This window comes from Coffea arabica, chromosome 7c (genome assembly GCF_036785885.1).
Source record: "Coffea arabica cultivar ET-39 chromosome 7c, Coffea Arabica ET-39 HiFi, whole genome shotgun sequence".
Taxonomy (NCBI): Eukaryota; Viridiplantae; Streptophyta; class Magnoliopsida; order Gentianales; family Rubiaceae; genus Coffea; species Coffea arabica.
This window is the reverse complement of record NC_092322.1, coordinates 2,266,320-2,287,438: the sequence shown is the minus strand read 5'-3', so window position 1 is coordinate 2,287,438 and position 21,119 is coordinate 2,266,320. Positions and strand designations below refer to the sequence as shown.

General features: G+C 38.1%; 3 protein-coding genes and 1 non-coding gene across 15 annotated transcripts; all 4 read right to left on the bottom strand.

The window, feature by feature from the left end:
• Positions 1–2,213: 2,213 nt before the first annotated feature.
• LOC140010363 (EID1-like F-box protein 2) lies at positions 2,214–5,381 on the bottom strand. 6 transcript variants are annotated; one of them, XM_072057068.1, is made up of 4 exons: positions 5,217–5,379; positions 5,035–5,117; positions 2,820–3,624; positions 2,214–2,530 (listed from the first exon to the last, which is right to left on the bottom strand). In XM_072057068.1, the coding sequence occupies exon 3, from the start codon at positions 3,579–3,581 to the stop codon at positions 2,835–2,837; it is 747 nt and encodes a 248-aa protein (XP_071913169.1). In that variant the 5' UTR covers positions 3,582–3,624; positions 5,035–5,117; positions 5,217–5,379; the 3' UTR covers positions 2,214–2,530; positions 2,820–2,834. The 6 variants fall into 6 exon arrangements, 5 of the variants coding, with proteins under 5 accessions (XP_071913169.1, XP_071913167.1, XP_071913168.1 ...); XR_011817631.1 differs by lacking the exon at positions 5,035–5,117 and having other exon boundaries at positions 2,732–3,641; positions 5,217–5,381; XM_072057066.1 differs by lacking the exon at positions 5,035–5,117 and having other exon boundaries at positions 2,820–3,641; positions 5,217–5,380.
• A 2,842-nt stretch (positions 5,382–8,223) lies between these two features.
• LOC140004217 (uncharacterized) lies at positions 8,224–12,262 on the bottom strand. 6 transcript variants are annotated; one of them, XM_072057063.1, is made up of 3 exons: positions 12,092–12,261; positions 11,076–11,316; positions 8,224–10,731 (listed from the first exon to the last, which is right to left on the bottom strand). In XM_072057063.1, exon 3 carries the CDS (start codon positions 10,698–10,700, stop codon positions 8,727–8,729), a length of 1,974 nt encoding a protein of 657 aa, XP_071913164.1. In that variant the 5' UTR covers positions 10,701–10,731; positions 11,076–11,316; positions 12,092–12,261; the 3' UTR covers positions 8,224–8,726. The 6 variants fall into 6 exon arrangements, with proteins under 6 accessions (XP_071913164.1, XP_071913163.1, XP_071913165.1 ...); XM_072057062.1 differs by having other exon boundaries at positions 11,164–11,316; XM_072057064.1 differs by lacking the exon at positions 11,076–11,316 and having other exon boundaries at positions 8,224–10,722; positions 12,092–12,262.
• A 2,895-nt stretch (positions 12,263–15,157) lies between these two features.
• On the bottom strand, positions 15,158–18,314 carry LOC140010362 (uncharacterized). Of its 2 annotated transcripts, none has more exons than XM_072057058.1 (6): positions 17,925–18,314; positions 17,251–17,400; positions 16,582–16,840; positions 16,282–16,500; positions 16,014–16,156; positions 15,158–15,609 (listed from the first exon to the last, which is right to left on the bottom strand). In XM_072057058.1, exons 1-6 carry the CDS (start codon positions 18,204–18,206, stop codon positions 15,307–15,309), a joined length of 1,356 nt encoding a protein of 451 aa, XP_071913159.1. In that variant the 5' UTR covers positions 18,207–18,314; the 3' UTR covers positions 15,158–15,306. The 2 variants fall into 2 exon arrangements, with proteins under 2 accessions (XP_071913159.1, XP_071913160.1); XM_072057059.1 differs by having other exon boundaries at positions 17,251–17,411; positions 17,925–18,180.
• A 635-nt stretch (positions 18,315–18,949) lies between these two features.
• Positions 18,950–21,075, bottom strand: LOC113698162 (uncharacterized). The gene is made up of 2 exons (XR_011817630.1): positions 20,802–21,075; positions 18,950–20,085 (listed from the first exon to the last, which is right to left on the bottom strand). It is a non-coding gene; the product is annotated as an uncharacterized protein (transcript).
• Positions 21,076–21,119: the final 44 nt, after the last annotated feature.

Below are 21,119 nucleotides of genomic sequence, written 5' to 3'. Positions count from 1 at the left end.
TCTCCTATATTCTCTCTTACTCATTTTTTATATCACTATGTGATTTTTTACTTTTAAATTATAGTAAATTGAATTTTGTTTATATTTTTACTTTTTGTGATTGTGATAGAGTGAAGTATGATTTCTTTGTCTTTTTTAATTAATTTCTTATAATGATTAATATAACTTAAAGGATTGGGCCACAGGTTAAGATGAAATACGAAAAAATATAAGGTTTATAAAAAATTAATTTTGAACATATAGAGTAAAAATGGTACTAGTGCATTTATTTAAAAATATCTTTTTTATTTTTCAAATTTATATTTTTATGGCCTATACATTTGTGATACAGTGGTATTACTATAGATTGTTTGTTAGGTGGTGCTATTCTTAAATTAAACATAGTGGTTTAACTTTAGGAGTACTTATATTTAGCAAAATGAGCAAAAGGGTAGTTTAGGGTTTTTTAAAATTTTATTAGACAAATAACAAAAGTAAAAGAAGTAAGTGATATTTTTAAAACCTTAAAGATACTAAGTAATATTAAGAGAAACCTTAGAAAAGGGCTTTGATATTATCCCTTTCTATTTTCTTTAGAAATTCTTCTTCTTCTTCTTTTAACAGTAATTCTTCTTCTTTTAACCATTCATTTTCATCCCATCATCTCCCTCTTTTGAAATTTAACTAGTTGTGGTGCAAAAAATATTTCTTTCTTCATCTTTCTTAGCTTAAAATTACCCACAATTGGCATTCTTCATCTTTTCCACCTTAAAATTCCCCACAATTGGCAACAGTAAGATGACCAAAAATGTAATGCCCTGTCAAAATTTTGGATGAGGCTATGAAGTTTCGGAGGCCTTTGCAAATAATATCAAATGTTACACAATAACATAATACAAACACATCAACTGAAACAAAAAAAAAAAAAAAAAAATCAGATGTAGGGATTTGTTTGGTGTTAATTGTGTTTCGTCCTCTAAAATGTCATCGTTACCCTTGTATTTATGGAACAAATTACAAGTTGAGGTACTTAGGCAAGAAATTGATGGATTTCTTAATGTGTCATTATGTTATAATATTTTGTAGTCAACACAAAATTTAAAATGTATCAGGAGAAGATGCAGATCCATCTTCGTTTCATACAAGTATAAATACAAGTTTAGTTGTCTTGTAAAAATGTACAAAAAGGAAGCTATACCATCAAGATGACATAATTGCTTGGATAGTTTTGGGAAAAAAAAATGTAAATTAGGCGTAACTCATCCAACACCCGAAATTACAGCTACTTCTACATTTGTGCTATATCTAAGTATCCCCTTGTTTTTTTCCGGTAAACAGCGCTTTAAGTATGGGTACAGTTAAATCGAGTTATTGCACTGTTCCAATTCAAATTTAACTTTATTTTGCCCTAAACGAACTCGAATTCAATTTTATTTTACTTTTCTCGAGCTGGAACATATGCAAATCGAGCCCAATCGAGCTTCATTCGAATTTAAGCTTAATTGAGCCTAATTGGATTTAAGAAATATAAATTTATATTTTAAATAAAGGACAAATAACCATTTCAATTAAATAGAGCTTGACTTGTCTGCAGTTTGCGCACCTAGCTTCTTCGAGTGAGGCATGGCAGAAAAAGAGCTGAGAAGTACGATACGAGAAGAACCAAATCAGGCACGACTGCGAGATCAAAGATTCCCTGACAATTCTGAAATTAAAACAGAACAGAGATTCACTGCAGCAACGTCCTACCTTCATGGAATGCCACTATCCCTCAGCGTACGAATCAATGACTGAGGAGTAAAATGACTTAGAACTGGAAACCCAAGACCAGAACAGAGCAGGCTTACACCGTTGCGCTGTAAACTCGAGGAGAATGACCCAAGTAATTTCCTTTCTTCTGCTTCTTTTTTCCAGAAGAGATGAAGAAAAAGAATTCATCGATCTGGCCCTCGTCTCACCCACCCAATCGTAGCTTTTTACTTTCATGCTTTAGCAAATTATTAGAAAGTGCTTAGAGGGAATTGTTGGGCCAAGCTCTTAAACTGGATACCAGAAAGGTTTTTCGTCCCGGTAAATCTACACGTTATAAGCATTTCCATCACTTCCTAACCCAATCTGAAAAGGTGGTCGGTTCCGATTAGGCAATTGAGGACAGGAGCGAATCGTGAATGCTCTGGGCAGGATTTCCCTTGAGAATACGAATTTGCAGGTTGATCGATAGCAGGACAGCTTAATGTTGTAATGTTACAGATTTCAATATAGCATTCAAGATCAAATACATGTTTTAGAATGTACATACAGTTACAAAGTTCACGCAGGCTAAGAATGATTATGGTTAGAAAGTAGCTCTCTCATGAGCTGCCCAATCGGAAGAACTCAGAAGGAGTGCTGCACAATTTGTGCAACTATATCTGAACTTTCTCGAGGAAATAAATCCAACTAAAAGCCAGTTTAACCAAAACCTCTTTCTCCTCTCTCACTCTTTCTACGACTCTTTCAGCATTCCAATCTTCAACCCAGCAAACATTCCAGACCTTTTTAGCTTGCTTACCTGGAAAACATAAGAAATATCTCTGCTCAGATACTCATAACTTCTAGAAAAAATTTAATAACATCTTAAGAAAAAAAAGGAGAGACGCCATGAAAAAGCAAAAGAACACCACATCCAGTTCTCAGTTACAAAAATGAAAGTGATGTCCAAAATCATTTGATTTGCAATAAAAAAAAACATCCAAATGCTCAGTATTTTCACCTTCTTCCAGCCCAGAAAAGAGCATAATACTCAATCATAAGGAAGACTAATCCCGTCTTACTATTTGAAGGACTTCAAAAAGAAGTACCTTGATTCCATTCGCTTACTCCAGCTCAGATGCTTCCTCCGAATCAGACAAAGGCAAGAGGGTGCATATTCCAAGAACGTGACCATTCAGGCACACGTAATACTCAATGCAATCTTCATAAGCGCCCAATCTGCAGCTGGCACTTGATGGTATCAACCTTGCTTGCTGCATGCTCCACAACTTTGCCTTGCAATAAGGGCATACCTCTGTCGGATGCAGTGGGGCTTCCCTTTTGATTAGCAACTTACGAACCTTTGAAGTCGCAAAAGATTTAAAAACTCCCCGGAAAAATCCAACATCCCCCTCTTCTCCCTGGTCAAGATGTTCACATGGATCAGATACATATAGAACATCTGTTCTGCATTGTGGTAACAAGAAGCTCTTTCCTGATGTCCTGGAAAAACGCGTCCTATAAACAAAGTGTCCAGGAATGTGAATGCTGTTGAACAAGCCACCCTTGGTACATCCAGAACAGTAAATAAGCAACTTGCCAAGTGCCCGCCAATTCCCGTCAACACTATGGCTCCCACCAGTTTGCAAATCAAGCATCATCTTGGGAGCCCTAGTTTTGCAAAACTCCTTCCAGAGAACTCTTTTGGCTAGGTCATCAAACCATTTACAAACAGAAGAAAGAGTCGCAATATGTTTTGGATTCCAATTCAGATGCTGGAAAAGTAGGAATATCACTTCCTCAGTTAGATGCCCTTTTGTGCACAGACAACTTGCCGAGTGTATGCAGCGGTACTGCTTACTAACAATCATCTTCTTGACCAAGTAGCAGCTCCAGAGAATAGTTTCCACTCCTCTGCAAAAATTAAGCATCTTTGACGATTTCAATGAAGCCTCAACAGCAGAAGTTGAACTAACTCATGAGGTGATATATACTGTTTAAGTTGGGAGAATTACAGACAACTATGAGCAAACCAAATATTGATACAGAGTTTACTCGTGAAATCCCTCATTCGGACAAAAATTACTAACCAGATTTCTGCGGTGCATTACGGTTGTATCCAATAACAAAAATCTCAAACATGAAACCCCACTTACCCCCAAAACATATAACACCAAAAACAAAGAAAAGCGGGGCAGAAATCTAAGCACTAGCTTTCTTGTTCCTACCCATTTTGTTCAAGGCTTCATCTGTATGTTAGTCTGATATTCAAATAATAGGACCACGATTTATAATGAAACTGTCTTGAATAGATGAAATTAGTATATCTCTGAAGGATCATATTCAGATTAGCACCTGAGATCAGCAAATGTCAAAAAAAAAAAAAAAAAAACTAGAACATGGGCGGTACAACAGTTAAATTTTCTCTACAAGAACAGGGATAAACGTCACATGAGTACCATTTATGACTTCCTTCACCTTGAGCAAGCAGCCCTTGAGCTCAGGTGCTGTTCCTGACCAGCTCCTGGCACGCATCTTCCAGGAAATTGAACTTAACATGACACTTGGTTTAAGAATTATTGTTATCCCTAATGCTATTTCCATGAACAAGAGTCTGATGCACCAAAAAATTTCTTGCACATGCAATTATCTAAATGACTTGGTGCTACCAGCCCTACCTAACGGTGCTTTACTTCGTCTACTACCCGCAAACCCCCTCCTCACCCACCCCCCCCCCTCCCACCTTTAAAGAAAACATAAATAAAAAAGCACAAGGAGCCCAACGCCAAAATACAAGTCATACCACAGTTTAAGGCCACAAGAGGATAAAACTTCAAGGAAGGGGAAGGAGGGAGGGGGATTCAAAGCAAAGGAGTCCAGTGTTAATTTGCTCAACGATATAAAATGACAAACACTCCGAATCTTTTCCCAGTATAAGCTATGTCCTCAAGCAGGGACAAAAAAAAAAAAAAAAATCATAGAAGCATTTAGCTGAACTTCGTAAAACCGAATAAATAAGGTGGAATATATCTAGCTCAAGTAATAGATTCTTTTTTTTTTGCCCCAAAAGGCTTCAGCACAATAGTCAACAGAAGCCACATTGATTCTAAGCTAAATAAACACTCGACAGAATGCAAATCGAAACTAAGAACTGAGCAATAAACCATTTCAATCTTCCAAAAAAAAAAAATCAAAAAAGTGAGATTGATTAACCACTAAAAGACACAGATGGGATAATAAAAAAACAAAAAATAAAATAGGAAAGTGGTTTCCCAACAGGACCAGATCGTAATTAAGTTGCAACCACAATACCCATAATCTGACCTCAGCTTAGAAGGAGCTCAGCTTGATCATTTATCCCCAAACCCCAGCTAAATATTAAAAAATAAATAAACAAAAATCCCAACCTGCATGTTGAAGAAGAAGAAGAAGAAGACCAGAGATGAGGGTATTATTTGCATGGATATTCTGAAATGTAAGGGCAACAGATCAATATAGGAAATTACCTGGAGAGATGCAGCGGTCAGGCAGTGATTTTAGCTAATTGAGAGGGTTATTTTGGTCCAGTAAAATTATGACTTCCCCAATTTCTGTGTCTGTGCTGTAGTGTAAGCGATTTGCAGGAATGGGAGTAGTGATGGAAAGAGACTTGCGGTTCCATATCTTGAACAAGAAACTCTGATTTTATTCGCGAGAGTAGACGTTAACGTCACACGCCGGTTACCTGTAAAGAAAACTGGCAATCAAATGCAGGACAAAGTTCACTTTGCACCTCTAAACTCGTAATTTTTTTTTTCTAAACTTCAATTTTAAACACTTTGCATTCCAAACTCTCGATTTTAAACATTTCGTACACTTAACTCTTAAGTTTATCTTATTTAAGTCCATTCAATGATAACTTTTGCGAAATTAACAGCATGAAAAATCCAACAAATAAATGATAATGTGCGGAATGTAATCAAAAAATTTTATGGTGTCATAGCAAAAATAAAATAATACATTATTATTAATCTGCACAATTTTTTATTTTGTTAATTTTGCTAGTAATATTAGTAATTGAAATCATATAAATATCTGATAATGTGGTAAAAATTAGTTACAAAAAAAAAAAAAGCTAAAGGATCGTAGTTGGAACGAAACGGTAACCATTAATTGGTCTTAAATGGGACAAATTCAAAAATTTAGAGGAGCGTAAAGTGAAAAATGAGACAAGTTCAGGCATGCACGGCAAAGTTAATCCTCAAATGCATCACTCAACCAATTAACAAATTCAGTGTGTATTTATTTTCTAATTCAGTTTTCAGAATTCAATAGGGAAGAATTCTACCAGACCTATTTGAATCAAGCCAAGGCAAATTTATATGATTTAACTTAACAAATATTAAACGAGGCACTAGTACATTGTTGATAATGAAAGCGTCTGAGGATTAAATTGATAATTGTTGAATTCGAGTCATCAAAAGTATAAATAGGTCCATAAGTTTTGGATTTTAATACATTAAAAAATAATTACCTTTAGCAGGAAAAATCGAATCCAAGTGTTGCCAAGCGAGGAAGATGTAATTGTGGGGGCCGCCAGAAATTGGGCGTGGCAAGTCATGGTTGGTCTGTCACGAAACGGGGGAAGGAATTACTGTATCACCACGTATCTAAGTGGACAGGCCAAGCAGCTACCGAGCTGGTCAAATTACGTACAAGTTTGTCAATTGTTGGTTGAAACTTTAACCATTGGAGTTCGCAAAAATCCGCAGGTCGTATTGGAGAGAAGGAAGAATAATAGCCAGTGGTTGGCTGATTTTTTTTAACAGCAGAAAAATTAACAGGGCGGTTAAAACATCATTTGAACTAATCTGCAGTAGGTGCATTGAATTTGAACCATCAATGATCAATCACCGGATATCGTAGTTAGCTCTTTAAGTTAAGCTAATTGGTAGGTATGTGCATTGAATCAGTTAAATGTGGGTAATTAATCTCTCCAACGGGGGTTTTAGCGCGGGAATTGCTAAACGTTTACTGCTCTCAGTAAACGAAAGGAGGAATATGCCACTTTGGTTATTTTGGTTTTCATTTTGGAGAAAACCAATTATCACTTGCCAGTAGAGCTGTTAATCGAGCCGTTTATTTAACTGTCGAGCTCGACTCGAGTTTAATTCGAGCCGGACTCGACTCGATTTTAATTCAAGTCGAACTCGACTCGAGCTCGTTAGGAAAACGAGCTTTAAAATGTGTTCGAATTCGATCTCGTTAAATGTACATGTGGCTCGAGTCACAAACGAGTCGAGCTTCACAAGCTCGAGCTCGAGTTCGTGCAAATTAATCTTAATAATAATTTATAATTTATAATTTTTATAATTTTAATTTTTAAAATAACAAATATGCCATTCATTAACGAACTTTAACGAGCTACTCGAGCTCGTTAACTAAACGAGCATATTTCGAGCTCGAGTTCGACTCGCTAATCAAAATTAACGAGCCGAGCTCGAGCCTTAACGAGTCCAACTCTAACGAGCTTTCGAGCTACTCGATTGATTTAACAGCTCTACTTGCCAGCTCCCTATCCGGAGCAAGTTGGATCAATTGTGGCCCAGTCAAAGAAAGCTTGGTCCGTTCAGTCTTGCTTGCACTTGGAGCTTGAGAGTTGGGGCTTGGGCACGTTGCAATTTCTTTATTAATTTTCTTTTGGGTTAAGGAAAAGAAAGGAAATGCATTTGCAAAGGGAAAATTATGCTCATCTTTCGTGTGGTTGTAAACGCTGCCTAGCTAATTGCTTCAGATCGTAAAATTGTGTTTAAGGCACGGTTTGGTTTGTTTTGAGAGAACGGGAGGGGAAGGAAATGCAGGAATCGGGTTCGGGTTTTCAAGTTTCAACAGATGATGATGATGACGTTTTGAGGAGGGAAAAATGAACGGATAAGAAGTGAAAGGAACAAGGATAAGATCTAATTATTTTTATTCCTTTCCTTCAGACCAAAGTCCAAACGGGGTGTCTGAGAAATCAACTTTTTATGATTAGACGGGCAATTTTGCCCCCTCTAGGTGAAAGGGTATGTGCATTGGTTCAAAGGAAAGTGAAATGGTTTACAGTAGTGTGATTTGTTGCCAATCGCTGTAACTTTTTTCCACATTGGCGTCCCAGATGATGAGTGTTGCATCATTTTTAGTTGTTTCAAATGTGCATTATTTTTAGTCTCCCATGAATGAATATGCCTTTTTTTTCCTTGCTTCTTTGTCTAATCGCATAGCCTAAAGTCAAAGTTAATGATGATGATTATTATTGTATAATGGGTGAAGTCCCAAGAAAAGACGAGCCCATTTTGTAAAAATGTTCACCGGAAGTCATTTTTCCTGTCAAAGCACAGGAAATTCTGCAACCTTAGCGAATGCATGACATGACAACCACAAAAATCTGCACATTTTACTGCAGGAAGTTCTTGAGACTAAACAAGAAAAATTCCAAAGATAGGACAGGATTTTCAGGTAGGAAATTCGCATCAAAACGAAGGAAAAGAGAAGTGAATCAAGTAACAAGCTAGCAAATAATAAATAGTCCAGAAAAACTGAAAGTTTTGTGCTGCAAAGAGCATCCACCCCCCTGGACAACCATTTAATCCAAGAAGCTGACCCAATTACAAAACCAACCAAAAGAACATAACACGTTCCGGTTTCAGGAGATGAAGAAACAACAATCAACAATGTACAAAAAACCGTCAATCCTTGTAAGACCAGAAAGACAAAAACAACTCAGTCATCCAAGAGAGGTTGCCCCTACCTATCCTTTTCGTTGTTAATTCACCGCTACAGGCTTTCAATCAATAACAATGGCATGAAAGCAGTTAAAACCAGGCATACCCTAAAAGAAAATGGGTATTGGACCTCATTGGGATTATTAGCAGATACCTCGAACAAAGACATTGACTCCAACTACTTTCTTTTAAGTTTTATTTGCTCTTATGCTTCACGTCCAACTCTTTCTTTACAAAAGCCAAAGCATCAAGAATGAAAAACTCTACCGGCTGTCAACTGACGGTTTGCGGAGAAGGTTTAGTATCTTGCAAAGAGATAACCGTTTCAAAAGCACCAACCAAGGCTTTAACTTTACTTTTCCTGCTCTCAACAAGCTTGTTAGCTGTTTCTTCAATAACATTATTGAACAAACCTTGAGCATCTTTCCTCCCCTGCATATCTTGGTGCTTCAAAACAACATTTTCATTTCTGGGTTTACTACCATTTCCATCACCATCAGGTTCTTTCTTCTTGAAATTCCTCCTCCGCAGTTCACCCTTCAGATCATGTTTTTCTTCCATTACTCTCGGGCGGCGAAATCGCAGCCTCCTAGGACCACCATTATTTTCAGATTGAAGATCCACAACCTTACCTCTCTTAAACTTTAGTTTCACTGGTCTAGGATCTTTAGATTCTGAAAACACAACACCTTTCCTCAGAGTCTTCCTAAGATTTCCATCTCCAGCTTCTCCTCCATTATGCTTTGCCATATCATTTTTGTTACAGAACTCCCCAGTTGTTTCACATGCATATCCATTTCCTTCCTCTGCGTCCTCCCCTTCATCATCATCATCATCATAAGTTCCAAATTCTCCTCCTCCTCCTCCTCCTTCTTCTTCTTCAACACTATCACCATCACCATCACCATCATCATTTTCTCCTCTTCTTCCATGAGATGACAAAGATTCACTATCACCATTACCATCACCATCGCCACTACAGCCACCATCAACACCTCCTCTTCTTTCATGAGATGACAAAGATGGAGATGGGGATCGAGACAGAGACTTGGGTGATGGAACTGACTGGAGTGCAAATGATGGTACTACACTGTTGTCAGTGAATTCTGCCATGTGATTCTTTTTTTCTTCCACAATAACATGCAAAGTTTTCTCAGAGGCAATCTCACCATTGTTCTTTTCCATCTCCTCCCCCTGTACCCTGTTTTGATCCGTCAGACAGACTACTTTTAAAGTTCTATTTTTCTTTGCTTTCATGGCTACATTTATATTCATGGAAGGCTTAGGAGATAACAAAGCAGTGGGGGCTGCAAATACTTTCTTTGCAGATACTTTTGTTACCACCAGGTTTCTGCTTGCCTTCATATCATCTTTTCTTTTGTCTCTCCCTTTAACACTCTCTGGAGGGTGAAAACATGAAGATGATTTTGATACTGGTTGCTGTCTCCCTACCGAAGGTGAAGATTTCTCTGACAAATTATTCCTCAACTTTTCAGCTTTTTCTGCATTCTTAGCAGATGGCCGTGGCCCCACAGAAGGAGATGACTGCAGTGAAAAGTTACTCATAGGCTTTTCATCTTTTACCGCCTGTTTAGCAGATTTTAGTGTCCGAAAAGAAGAGAGTTGTTTAGTTGGGGGAGGCTGCAAAGGAGGATGCTTGCTGGAAAAATTGTTCATCCTCTTCTCAGATTTTGACTCCTTGTGTTGAGGTAATGGGTCACATTTTGGAGACACTTCAACTTTCTTAGCTGGTAGCTGCTTGATCATTGTAGGACGATCTGCCAAGTTGATTGGACCAGGTGAAGATCCGTGTCTTGAAGAATGGAATTTCATGCCAGGGGAATCCATTCTCCTCATTACAGTCACCTTCTTTTTCTCCACCAAAGATGCAGTAAGTGCAGAATTCTGCTTTTCAATTGGAGTTCTTATAATTCCTTTCCGAAAAGGATGCATTTCCTTCTCTTCAAAAGCATGTTTGTGGCCATATTTACAGAAATCATGACAAGAACCTGTTGAAGCTCTGAGATAATGTGGAACAACTTTTGTATTGCTTCGTTTTCCAGTAGAATTTCTTCTTGAATCATTGAAATCAGGGCATGAATCAGGAGATGTTCTGTTAATGCTGGGAAGAATGCTGCCTGCATTATCTGGTGAACTTGGTTTACTTATGGAGCTTTTGTGTGAACTAATGTCATCTGATTCACTTATTTCAGAGGCAACCAGTGAATTGACAATCTCCTCAGCCATCAAACAACCAAAGTTCTGAAAACTGGCAACCCTTCAAATAGAAGAAAACATATGTGAATATCATACAAAATGTTAAAAATCTAACGAATTACAAATAGTTTGAAGCATCGTACGATTTCCACGAGGATCAACTGGAAGCAAACGTAATTACTATTATTATCCCAATCCTCAGCCAAAGGCTTTAAAATACTTCAAATTTTTAGAACCTTATAAGTAGGGAACGTAGAAAACTGAGAAATTAGAAACCCCGCAATATAGTGGGTCAGACAAACAAAATGCAAATTTGAAAATGATGCTTTTGCTGCTAAAACGATCACATAGATCAGAAGCCTAGTAACACATCTAATTGCAAAACAAGCAATTATATATTCTTACCTTCCCCATTATTGTCACGCAAATATTCTTCTCTCTATGACAGAAGCAAAGTTTAGAAAAGAGTGAGAGAAGGAAACAGAACTTCTACCTTCGCAAGCAAACAACGCAATTCCAGAAACTATCCTGCCTTCTTTTTTTAATGGCCCATAAATTTAATGCCGTTCAGCAATCTTTATCTACAAGGTCAACTATTATTATCAACTCTCAAATCTCAAAGTAGGTGAGTTTAGATGACGAGTACCTGTCACAACATTTTTTCCCTTTTAAGGAAAATAGCACTAGCTAAACAACGGAGAAGATTTCATTTTTGTATAAAAAATTCTTGAAAACTGACAACCAGATCAAGCAAAACTTCATAAGCAACGTATAATCAAAGATTTCAATACAAGACCATACAAAATAAGCAGCTGGCTTTGAACAAAACAAACATCGATTATTGTCCGTGCGCCCCATGATCGTATCATACTTTTCCCTTTATCTTTTCTGCCACTATTATTCATCACAAATTACAAAGCAATCACAAATCCAATTCAAAAGGGGAAAAAAAAGAGGAATAAGAATTACAAAAACCCCCCATACCAGTTATACTCCCCTGATTATGGATGAATTGAATTCGAAGCAAGCTTCTAACAGGAGCCCAAATGCAAACAAACACAAGCAAAACATCAACAGCTAAACACACGAATCAAGAAAAACGAAGCACAAAATCCGCAGAACAATCTCAAACAGGGCCGTCTATCAATCATCAAAGATCACAAGGGCATTCGATTTTTTTCACCAACCCGTTTCCCAAAACTCGGAAACAGGAAAAAACGCAACGCATATGGAAATTCACGAGAGCAAACAGCTCCTTCAATGGTACAGTTAACAAAGGATGATCAAAACCCAAAGATACGCGTACCTCTGTGCTTTTTTCTTATTCTTCTGTTTTCGTATTCTGCTTAACAACGAAGCCAAAGTAAAAAAATTCAACCAGAAAAGGAATACGAGAGGGAGAAGAAGAAGAAAAAGCCCACCTCCTTTTGTAGGCTTTTAGCTTCAAGGGTCGTGCCAGCAACCACTTTTTTCCGTATTTACTGATTCTTCATTTTTTATGTTTTCTTCTTCTGGGTTTTTGGCTGTTGGGCTTTTGGCGTGCGTGAATTTGCGCGTTTGTTACCGCATCTTTGAGAGAGAGAGAGAGAGAGAGAGAGTGAGAGTGTGTGTGATGGAAAGGACAGGATGAGGACATATTGCGCAAGCTGACACTTGATAATGACGGCAAAATCTGTCTTACCTTTCCTTAATAGATTATTTATTAAAAGCGATATAGAATAAAGAAACGTAAAAAACAATGGATATTTTATTAAAAGGGTTATAGAATGGAATAGCAGATGGGAAATGGATAATTTATTTTGGAAAATAAGGTCCTAGAGTTTTTTTTTTTTTAGTGATTTGATATGCGTAAGTTAAAAAAGTGATTTAAAATGTGTTTGTTGAAAATATAAAAATATTTTAGATGAAAATAGTTTGGAAGGCAAACAATTATATATATAAATATATATACACTAGATTAGCTAAAATTTAGATAGGACACAAGTTAGGAAAACACCGCTTAATCCAATACTCAAGTATGCATATGACGCCCCGTTGGATTGGTAGATTAGTATGTACATGGACACTCGGCTAGAAAATTAACATTTGAATCAGTGCTCAAAACTAAGTCCTTTTAGAGAAGTTGACCATCACATTAATTCTGGAGTGAGAGATCAAGGGTTTAAACTTTACCTCTTATCATCAATGTGTCTCTATATGAAGATTGCTCTAAATTCATACAAGTGTATAGTGCACCCGTCTGATCTGACGGTAGTTCAATCAAGTTCAAAGTTCCGCAGCTTAGTTGGGCTCAAATTTTCTACATCCATATAATTTGAAGTTAAATCGACAATGTAGACATTATCTGATCTAAATGCATACCACATAATTTTATTTTGAATTTAAATTTTTGCATATATGATATGTATTCAAACTCATTAATATATATATATATATATATATATATATATCGATCTAAAATAGATTTAATACTGTGAAGTAAGAGTTTGGTAGTCTGTTAATATTGAACAAAACAACCACAGGCAAATATTATTGGGTGGAAGGAATATTAATTAATGTAGTTCACGTCTCTTCCAGAAGCCGGGATGACTTCGCTTCCAGCTCCCACCATCTCATCTGTAGTTTATTTTTGTTAGCGGGGAGTTGAACTAGTATCAGTTCCCACTCTCATCCCTTTGTTGTTTGTTTATTTTCTTTGTCAGGTGGATTTGGTTGTAACCTTCTCACCAACAGCAAACTAATAACAAACCACCGATACCTCTTGTCTATCCATGAATTGTGCTCGCACCCCCACCGGAACGCAGGCGAATAAATATCTCGATACATCTTGTTCATTTTTAGGTTAAATAGCTCTATTATCTGTTGTCCCAAAGACTCAAACATGGTAGAAAATTGAAGGCAATCAAAAATGAATTTAATGCGTCATAAGATTTTGGATTAATCTTGTGTGTATACATTGTCATCGTTAGATATATAACACATGTATAAAATTTGAATTTAAAATTAAAATTTTGTTCACGTGTCGTCCATCCAATCATGATGATATATACATTGACAGTGTATATAAAATTATTTAAGATCTTTACGGAGCACTCCTATCCTGTACCACAGAACTAGACAAAATGAATCTTGTGACACATTTCAGCACGAAGATGAAAATGATGATTAAGAAGTTCCTTTTTCTAACCATTCTTCCTCCTCTGCTTACTTTTAATATACTTTTTTTTTGTCACAACGATAGAATTCGTATAATATAATCTAGCATAATCTAGAGGAAGGGAAAAGGAGAACTCGATGTGAGTAGAGATTCCATCCAACATGGCCAATTAAAACCGCCACATATAATAATAAATTGATGGAAGTCAAGAGTTTAACCATTGATCTTCCGTATCACCAAGACTTAAGTCTTGTGCGATGACCACCGGGCCAAAGGCCCGATGGGGCTCACTTTTAACATACTTTGATGGTGCAATTCCCACCTCCCAAATTTCTGAACCTCTAAAAGAAAAAGGTGCAGCCCCACAGCCTTTGCCGACTTGCTTTCTTACCTTCCACATGCACGGAGAAAAGTTGAGTGAAAAGAAAGCAAGAAACGAGAAAATGACCACAATATTTTATTTTACTAAGACATCGAGAGGAGCCCCTGTGCTCCCACCATTCGAACGTTCCTCACTTTCGTTAAATTGCTTAATTAGTAGCAGAAGAATAGAAGGCATCATCACAATTTTTCTTTTCTGTGAGATTGCTTAACTAGTAGACATTTAAGGGTCTTTCCCTGAAACAAGGCGGGGTGCAATCATCAAGAAGAAGAGGCAAGTAGTAGAAAATAAGTTGATCCTACAGATATCTGTAATAAAGAAAAGAAAAAGACACACGACAGGCAATTAAGCAGGCAAGACATGAAGGTTAAGACAGGCAATTTTTCAAGGAAAAATTTTAACGTGTTTCGTGAATATATTTTTTAATTATTTTTTTTATCTCACATATATCAAATTATTATAGCACATTTTTCTACAAAAATTTCGAAAAAAAAAAAAATGCAAACGGGAGCAAACATAATCCATCTCTCTTTGTGAATTAATAATGCAGGAGTCTACCACTGCCAGTAAGAAGCCTCGGATTCTCTTGTTCTACCAGCTCTTTACGCCCCACACCAAACGCACGTTCTCCACCATACTTAGACCCAGCTGATCATCTCTTTGGCATGTCCGATTAACATCAGGAAAAACGGTCATAAAAACATAACATAATTGGGCTGCTGCCGGGCCACAATAACATCATGAGTCTTTATGTTTTAGGTGGGAGAGATTAGCAGGTCCGGGATGGCGACCTTGCTCCAACCGAACACTGAAGAGTAAATAGTCCGGTGATAGAGAAGCCAAATCGATTTCCAGGGACGGCCGCTTTGGACAATTTATTATTTTCAGTTAGCAGAACAATCAACTTTCTTGATAAATTTATTCACGTATACTCCCAATATCCAGTACTTGCACTCAAAATCCGCTATGTATTTGACTTGCTTTTCGCAAAGTTAAAAGAAAGAGTACTACAGCATTTATCCTGTAGATGGGCTCTTTAACCCCGCCTAGACGTACATAACCTATAAAATTTACCAGAAACCTTGGCCTTCATGCTTTCATCTTCTTTTCCGACCAGAGACTGTCTTCTTCACCACTCCCACTGAGACTAGGAACTCATCCAGGGAAGACAAAGTCCTCATGTCATCAGGAGGAAAGTAACTTGCAGCCTTTCCCAGGAGTGATGTGAATAGAAGCGAGAGAGAAGGTCGAGTAACATACTGCTCGCCCAATAGGTCATCCAAAAACGCAAATGCCGCCAAGAAATCTGACCTGCTTGCATTTATTGGAGCAGCGAAGTGAGCAGGGATTATTCTCTTGAACCTCCAATCGCGGACTATGCTATCAATCCAATCTCTGACCTATTTACAAGAAACATGCAATGTTAAGCCATAACATTTTGAACTACATGATATGCCGTGATCCTGCAGGTTAAGCAAAAATACTTTTCAAATCCATATATGAAAAGGTTAAACTCTGTCTGGGTAGCTTCCATTCGTGGCCAAAACTCGTAGCGTCATGCAAAATCCAAAAAAAAAAAAAAACCTAAAGGCACTGCTATAGTGGCAATAAACTCTAATGCAAAGAGCCCGGTACCTTAAATCAAGTAACCGACTCGCAGTGTATCATGAGCTACATCTACAGCAAAGCCAGAGGTAGATGTACCAAAGATAGCAGACAAGACGTTGTAACCCAAGATATAATGACGTAGCTCTAAATATACCAAATACTATTAATGCAACTCTGCACTGAATTTGCTACTTGCCTTTTCAGGAACCTTACTGAAGACTAATGTCTTCACAATGGGCGAAACAATCAACTTTTGTGACATTTGTGCAAAGCTAGCATTGGGCTCCAAAAGGTTAGAAGGACCAAGAAACAAAATTTGGAGAACCATTCTTTCCCATCCTGTATCAAAAGAATGATCGAATTCAATCTTCCAAAGAGGAAATATTTACATCTAACTTTCTGGATGTTACTGCATTTGATTTCGGAAGCAGTAAGTGCCGCTTGAAGTGATATAGAGAATTAACCTTTTTGTCGGTTCTTGTTGTCATCAACTACTGGTTCATTAGGTACTTCCTTTCCCTTGCTAAGGACTTTAACAGCCAGACCATTTTTCGCAGACGCTAACAAGGACTCTTTGCTGATACACTCTGGAGGTTGCCTGGGGACAAATATTACAGCATCTGTTACTAGTAGTGTCCTTGAATGTTTGTGATAGAATGCCACCTCCACGTATGGTCCAATTCCTGGAAAGATTGACAAGAACGCATCTGAGACAAGGAGTGGTGATATAACAGTAAAGCTCAATGCAGGGAACATTATAATACCAACTTCAGGACAGCTGAGAACTTTCTGTTCAATTTCATCAGCCCACGGTGTTGATGTGTCGTCATCTTTCAATGTTTTGGCTCGAAAAATTCCGAAGAATTCAAGTGGCAAGTTCAAAGGCCAACTCCACTGCCTTGGTGCCACCCAAACCTGAGCCCGAGGGAATTTTCTGGAAAATGGACCGACAAATATTTTATGCTCGTATGCAAATGTAGGCAGAACAATATATTCCACTGGAGCTCCTAACTCTTTCACAAGCTGGAAAAAGCAATAGCATGAATGGATAACAATTAAATGACACATATCGATAAGAGATACAAATGTTTGAAAAAAAAAAAAAAATACAATGTGTGCAGGTTGAGAAGCCAGAATGACCTACAAATTCAATATTCCAGTACAATAGCAGTATCACAACCTAATTGGTTTATTTGACATAAATTTCTACACAATAAGTTCACAAAAATTGCAGTTTGTCAAAGCGCGCCATAACCTCATGAAACTGAACTCGCTTGCAACCCTAAGCACTAGAATGAATATGAGAGTAACATAGAGAACCTTCCATGTTGAACCCAATATTGGAAGGAGTCCTATAAGATATTCAGATATGAAAAGCGAAGGTAATTTCTCCAAAATATATATTAAACAAGTTAAATTGGTACATTAAATACCTCGATGCATTCCTTGGTTGGAGCAATTGGTGCATGAACCCACAACCCGCCAGACTTAAGTTTGATCACAGTCATCCTGATGTTTGTCGAGACGCTGCTGAAACCCAGTGCTTGCTCTTGTTCGAATAGCCATATGGAGTCTTTTACGGCCTGTGAATTTACTGATAACAACAGTTAGAATTCAGAATCTCGCCCATTCCACCATTCTTCGTAAAAGTGCAATTCACACAATGCTAGAGATGAAAATAATACGTGATTCATGACCAATATATTTATCCCCCAAGGAGGCAAGGACAAAAGGTAGATGTGGATCAAACTTTTTTCAAGTAAGTGGAAACAGCTGAGCTACAGAAGTTTCCTAATTTGGGCATTCACGTTGTACACACTAGATTTTTGAGTCCAGTGGCAGTAATAATATTTAGTTTTTGAGGCAATACTCGTCTTAAAGTAGAATTTAAAAAAAAAAAAAAAAAAAAAACTAACTGCCTCACTTGATTCTTGAATCAAAACCTTTCATCGGATGATCGATGGATGGACAGTATATGCACAGGACTCACGAAACTAACCCACAAGAAAAACGGCAGCAAAGCAGAAATTCAACTAGACAGGATTATTGCTCTGATGCAGAAAGGTCAAGAGCCAGGACTGAAAAAACGAGGGCGCAAATTACTAACCTCAGTTCTGATTGTCCGCCTATTCAGGAAAGGACCAAGAGGGAAAGGAAACCCAGTGATATTGAAGTAGAACCTTCCGCCACTGCTACCGCTCGTGCTGCTGATGGCTTTTCCGGAAGCAACTACCAAATTGACATTCTTGACTACTTTGGGTTTTAATTGAAAAGATAAACCATTTAAAGGTGACCCACCAAGGAAAGCAGTAGCGTTTGATTCTCCTGAAGATGAATGATTTGGCAATAAAGTGGACTTCGGCGAGGTCAAATTGATGCCTGCCACCATTTTCAAATAAAATTTGCTCCCACTCCCCAAATTAAATTAGTGCCAAATTAGCGTCAGCTCAGGTGAGGGAGTTGCAAATCTAAATTGTGGCCGAGAGCGCATAGTTTCAGGATTATGTATCAGCCACGAGGGCAATTGAATCAGGACAAGCCCTTGGGTTAATTTCGTGACACGTGGACGATATACAATTGGATTCCTTGGGATTTTCGTGGATGAAATCTTTTCTTTTCTTTTTTTTTTTTAAAAAAAAAGGCCAATGAGAGCTGCCTCGAATTGAAAAGAACTTCCCGGAATAGCTTCCCGGGTTTGCCCATTCTCGGTCCTGAGGCGTCAAAGACGACGAATTTATGATTTTCGAATTCGCGTTTCATATTGTCGCCTTAGGAAGGCTTGCATCTCCAATGTCCCAACACGGATAATCTCTAAACAGTGAACGAGGGCCAAGGAAGAAGGGTGGGTGGACAAAAGGTCCAAATTCAAGTGGTGGCAGACACTAGACAGAGGGATTAAAAGTGAGGCTCCACGAGATGTTTAGCATAGAATTAGAGAAATCCACAAATTAAAGCAGTGGCTCCAGAAAATTTCTTTATTCCGCATCAAAACAACCGGAAACAGCAATAATGTTAGCTGCCTTTCGGCAAAAATTGCCACCAAACTCTGTAACGAAACTGGGCGTGAAGGAGAGATTTTCCTGATCCGAGGGCAGTTGCCCAACTCTTGAAATTACTACTCTTGGTCTTGGATGAGATTTATAATAGTCTTTCCATTCGAGAAAAAAAAGGAAATACAACAATTTTTTCTTGAACATTCTTACCAGAGAGCAGACCACTGGAAAAATAAAACATGATCCAATCTGCCTGTAGAACAACAATTGCCACACCAGAACTGCCAAACCAACAGGCTAGGCATGGACCGCAATAACTAACAGTAATCCAAACTAACAAATTGAACGCGGGTCAAACCGACATAATTTCCACCCTGTGAAGCAAAAAGGTTCGATGCTTATGTCACACGAAGTCAAGTGATAATTTCCCGAACCAGCCAATCCAAACTTGGGTACGCAAAGTACAGGATCAGAAAGGATGGAAGCGCGAACAGAACAGTAATGAGTACGTACAAGGCCAAGATGGCAGCACTGGCAGGTATTGCATATAACGTTATAAGAAGAAAGATGACCACCAGCGGAAACTTGGCTGTCAAATGAACAAAGAAGACCAAGGACTTCTTCAATGAAGCACACAATCTCTCTGCAGCAACATAACTGTTAGTGCGAGTATTACTATGATTTGTTCCTGACGACTCCGAGTTATGCATGTAATGTGCCCTCCGGATGCTAGAGTTTCCCGTTGCTTTCCCACCGGATGACCATGCCTGCGGCTGATCCCCACAAAAGACAGAACGCGACTTTACTCGGTCACCATTCATACTCTCAAGCATCCAGAGAAGAAAGAAGTTTTTCCGAGGAAACCTAAGGTTTCCCTTGTAAACTAGTCGAAGTGATAAGAGATTGCACCAGGGGCATGAGATAAAAAGAGGAAGCTGGATCGGTAAAGGGGGGAATTTCACAACAGCCCATTGCAGACCTAGGATGCAGTTTTTACAAAGTGTATGGCCACACCACAGGACATAAGGTACATTTTCCACTATATTGAAGGATTCCCAGCATATAGGGCACTCCAATCCCTCCTCTCCGCTGGCAATGGAAGAAGCGTCATCATCTGAGGAATCCATTACATCCTGAGCTGGCCTCAGGATATCTTTCTTAGTCCTACCAGCTAGACAATTGGATGCAAAGTTCCACATTCTCCGCCTTCGAAATGACTAAAAGATGACCATTTTAAGCTGAGATACCCTTCTCAGTCATTCGATGAGGTCAAACCTGAAGAGAAAGAAAGTTGATGTGCATCCAGTGTAAAATATCAAACTGCAAGACAAATGTAATAAATGGGATTTGCAGAAAGGTTGCATTTTTCGGCCCACATAACCAACTTTGAGAAATCTTGCGAACAGCAAGAAAATATGACACACTCAATTGATAAATAATTTTAAGCAATCAAAACTTATCATGGATTAATACCAACTAAAATAATCATCAAAACCAATTAAAGGGCAAAAAAAGAAAAAATGCAGCTTGCAAACATTCAATAACTGTATTCTTAGTGTTATTACTGCAACCTAAGCAAACAGTGAAAATATCACAAGCAAATTGCCCAAAGCTGGCATATAAACATCAAAGCACGAGCAGTCGTCAGCTTCTCCCAGAAATCCCCCAAAATAATCGCCCAAAGTTCGGACAGCAGATTGGCCATTCACTTGGCCACAAGTTTCTGCTGCCGTTTTGAGAACAAGGTAAAACAACAGCTAAAAACTAATTTCCCGAAGCCATAACTTCAAAGCTAAATCGGAGTGATGTACCACATCAAACTAATTAATCTGCTAAATTCTAAGTAATACCTAAATAAACTAGTAAACCCTCCAACGCCAAAAACTATCAGAGACACGATGAATCGAGTCAACGAGACAAATAACAACCAATCAACAAGAAGTTGGGACGAATCAAGTGATCTAAAGAAACGTTCGAAGCGAAAATTTTACCGATCAATCATGCGTTACGAGACGGTGGAGGAGAAAACTTGCGAAAAGACGGTTCAGACCTTGACACTCTCTCTCTGGGGAAATTCTCCAAGAGGAAAAGAAGCAGAGAACAATTGGGTACTGAGTTGAGATTGAGCGAGCTATGCTCGTGTCCCTGCTATCCACCACGGAATATTTGTACGCGATGCTGTCCCCTTCTGTCAGCAGACTTTCATTTTTTTCCTTTCGTGAGAAATTGGAGCAGGTGAATTGATAACTTGGCACAATTAGTGTCAGTTTAGGATTGCAGTTAGAGTCGTGAAAAAGCGTTTAGAGTCT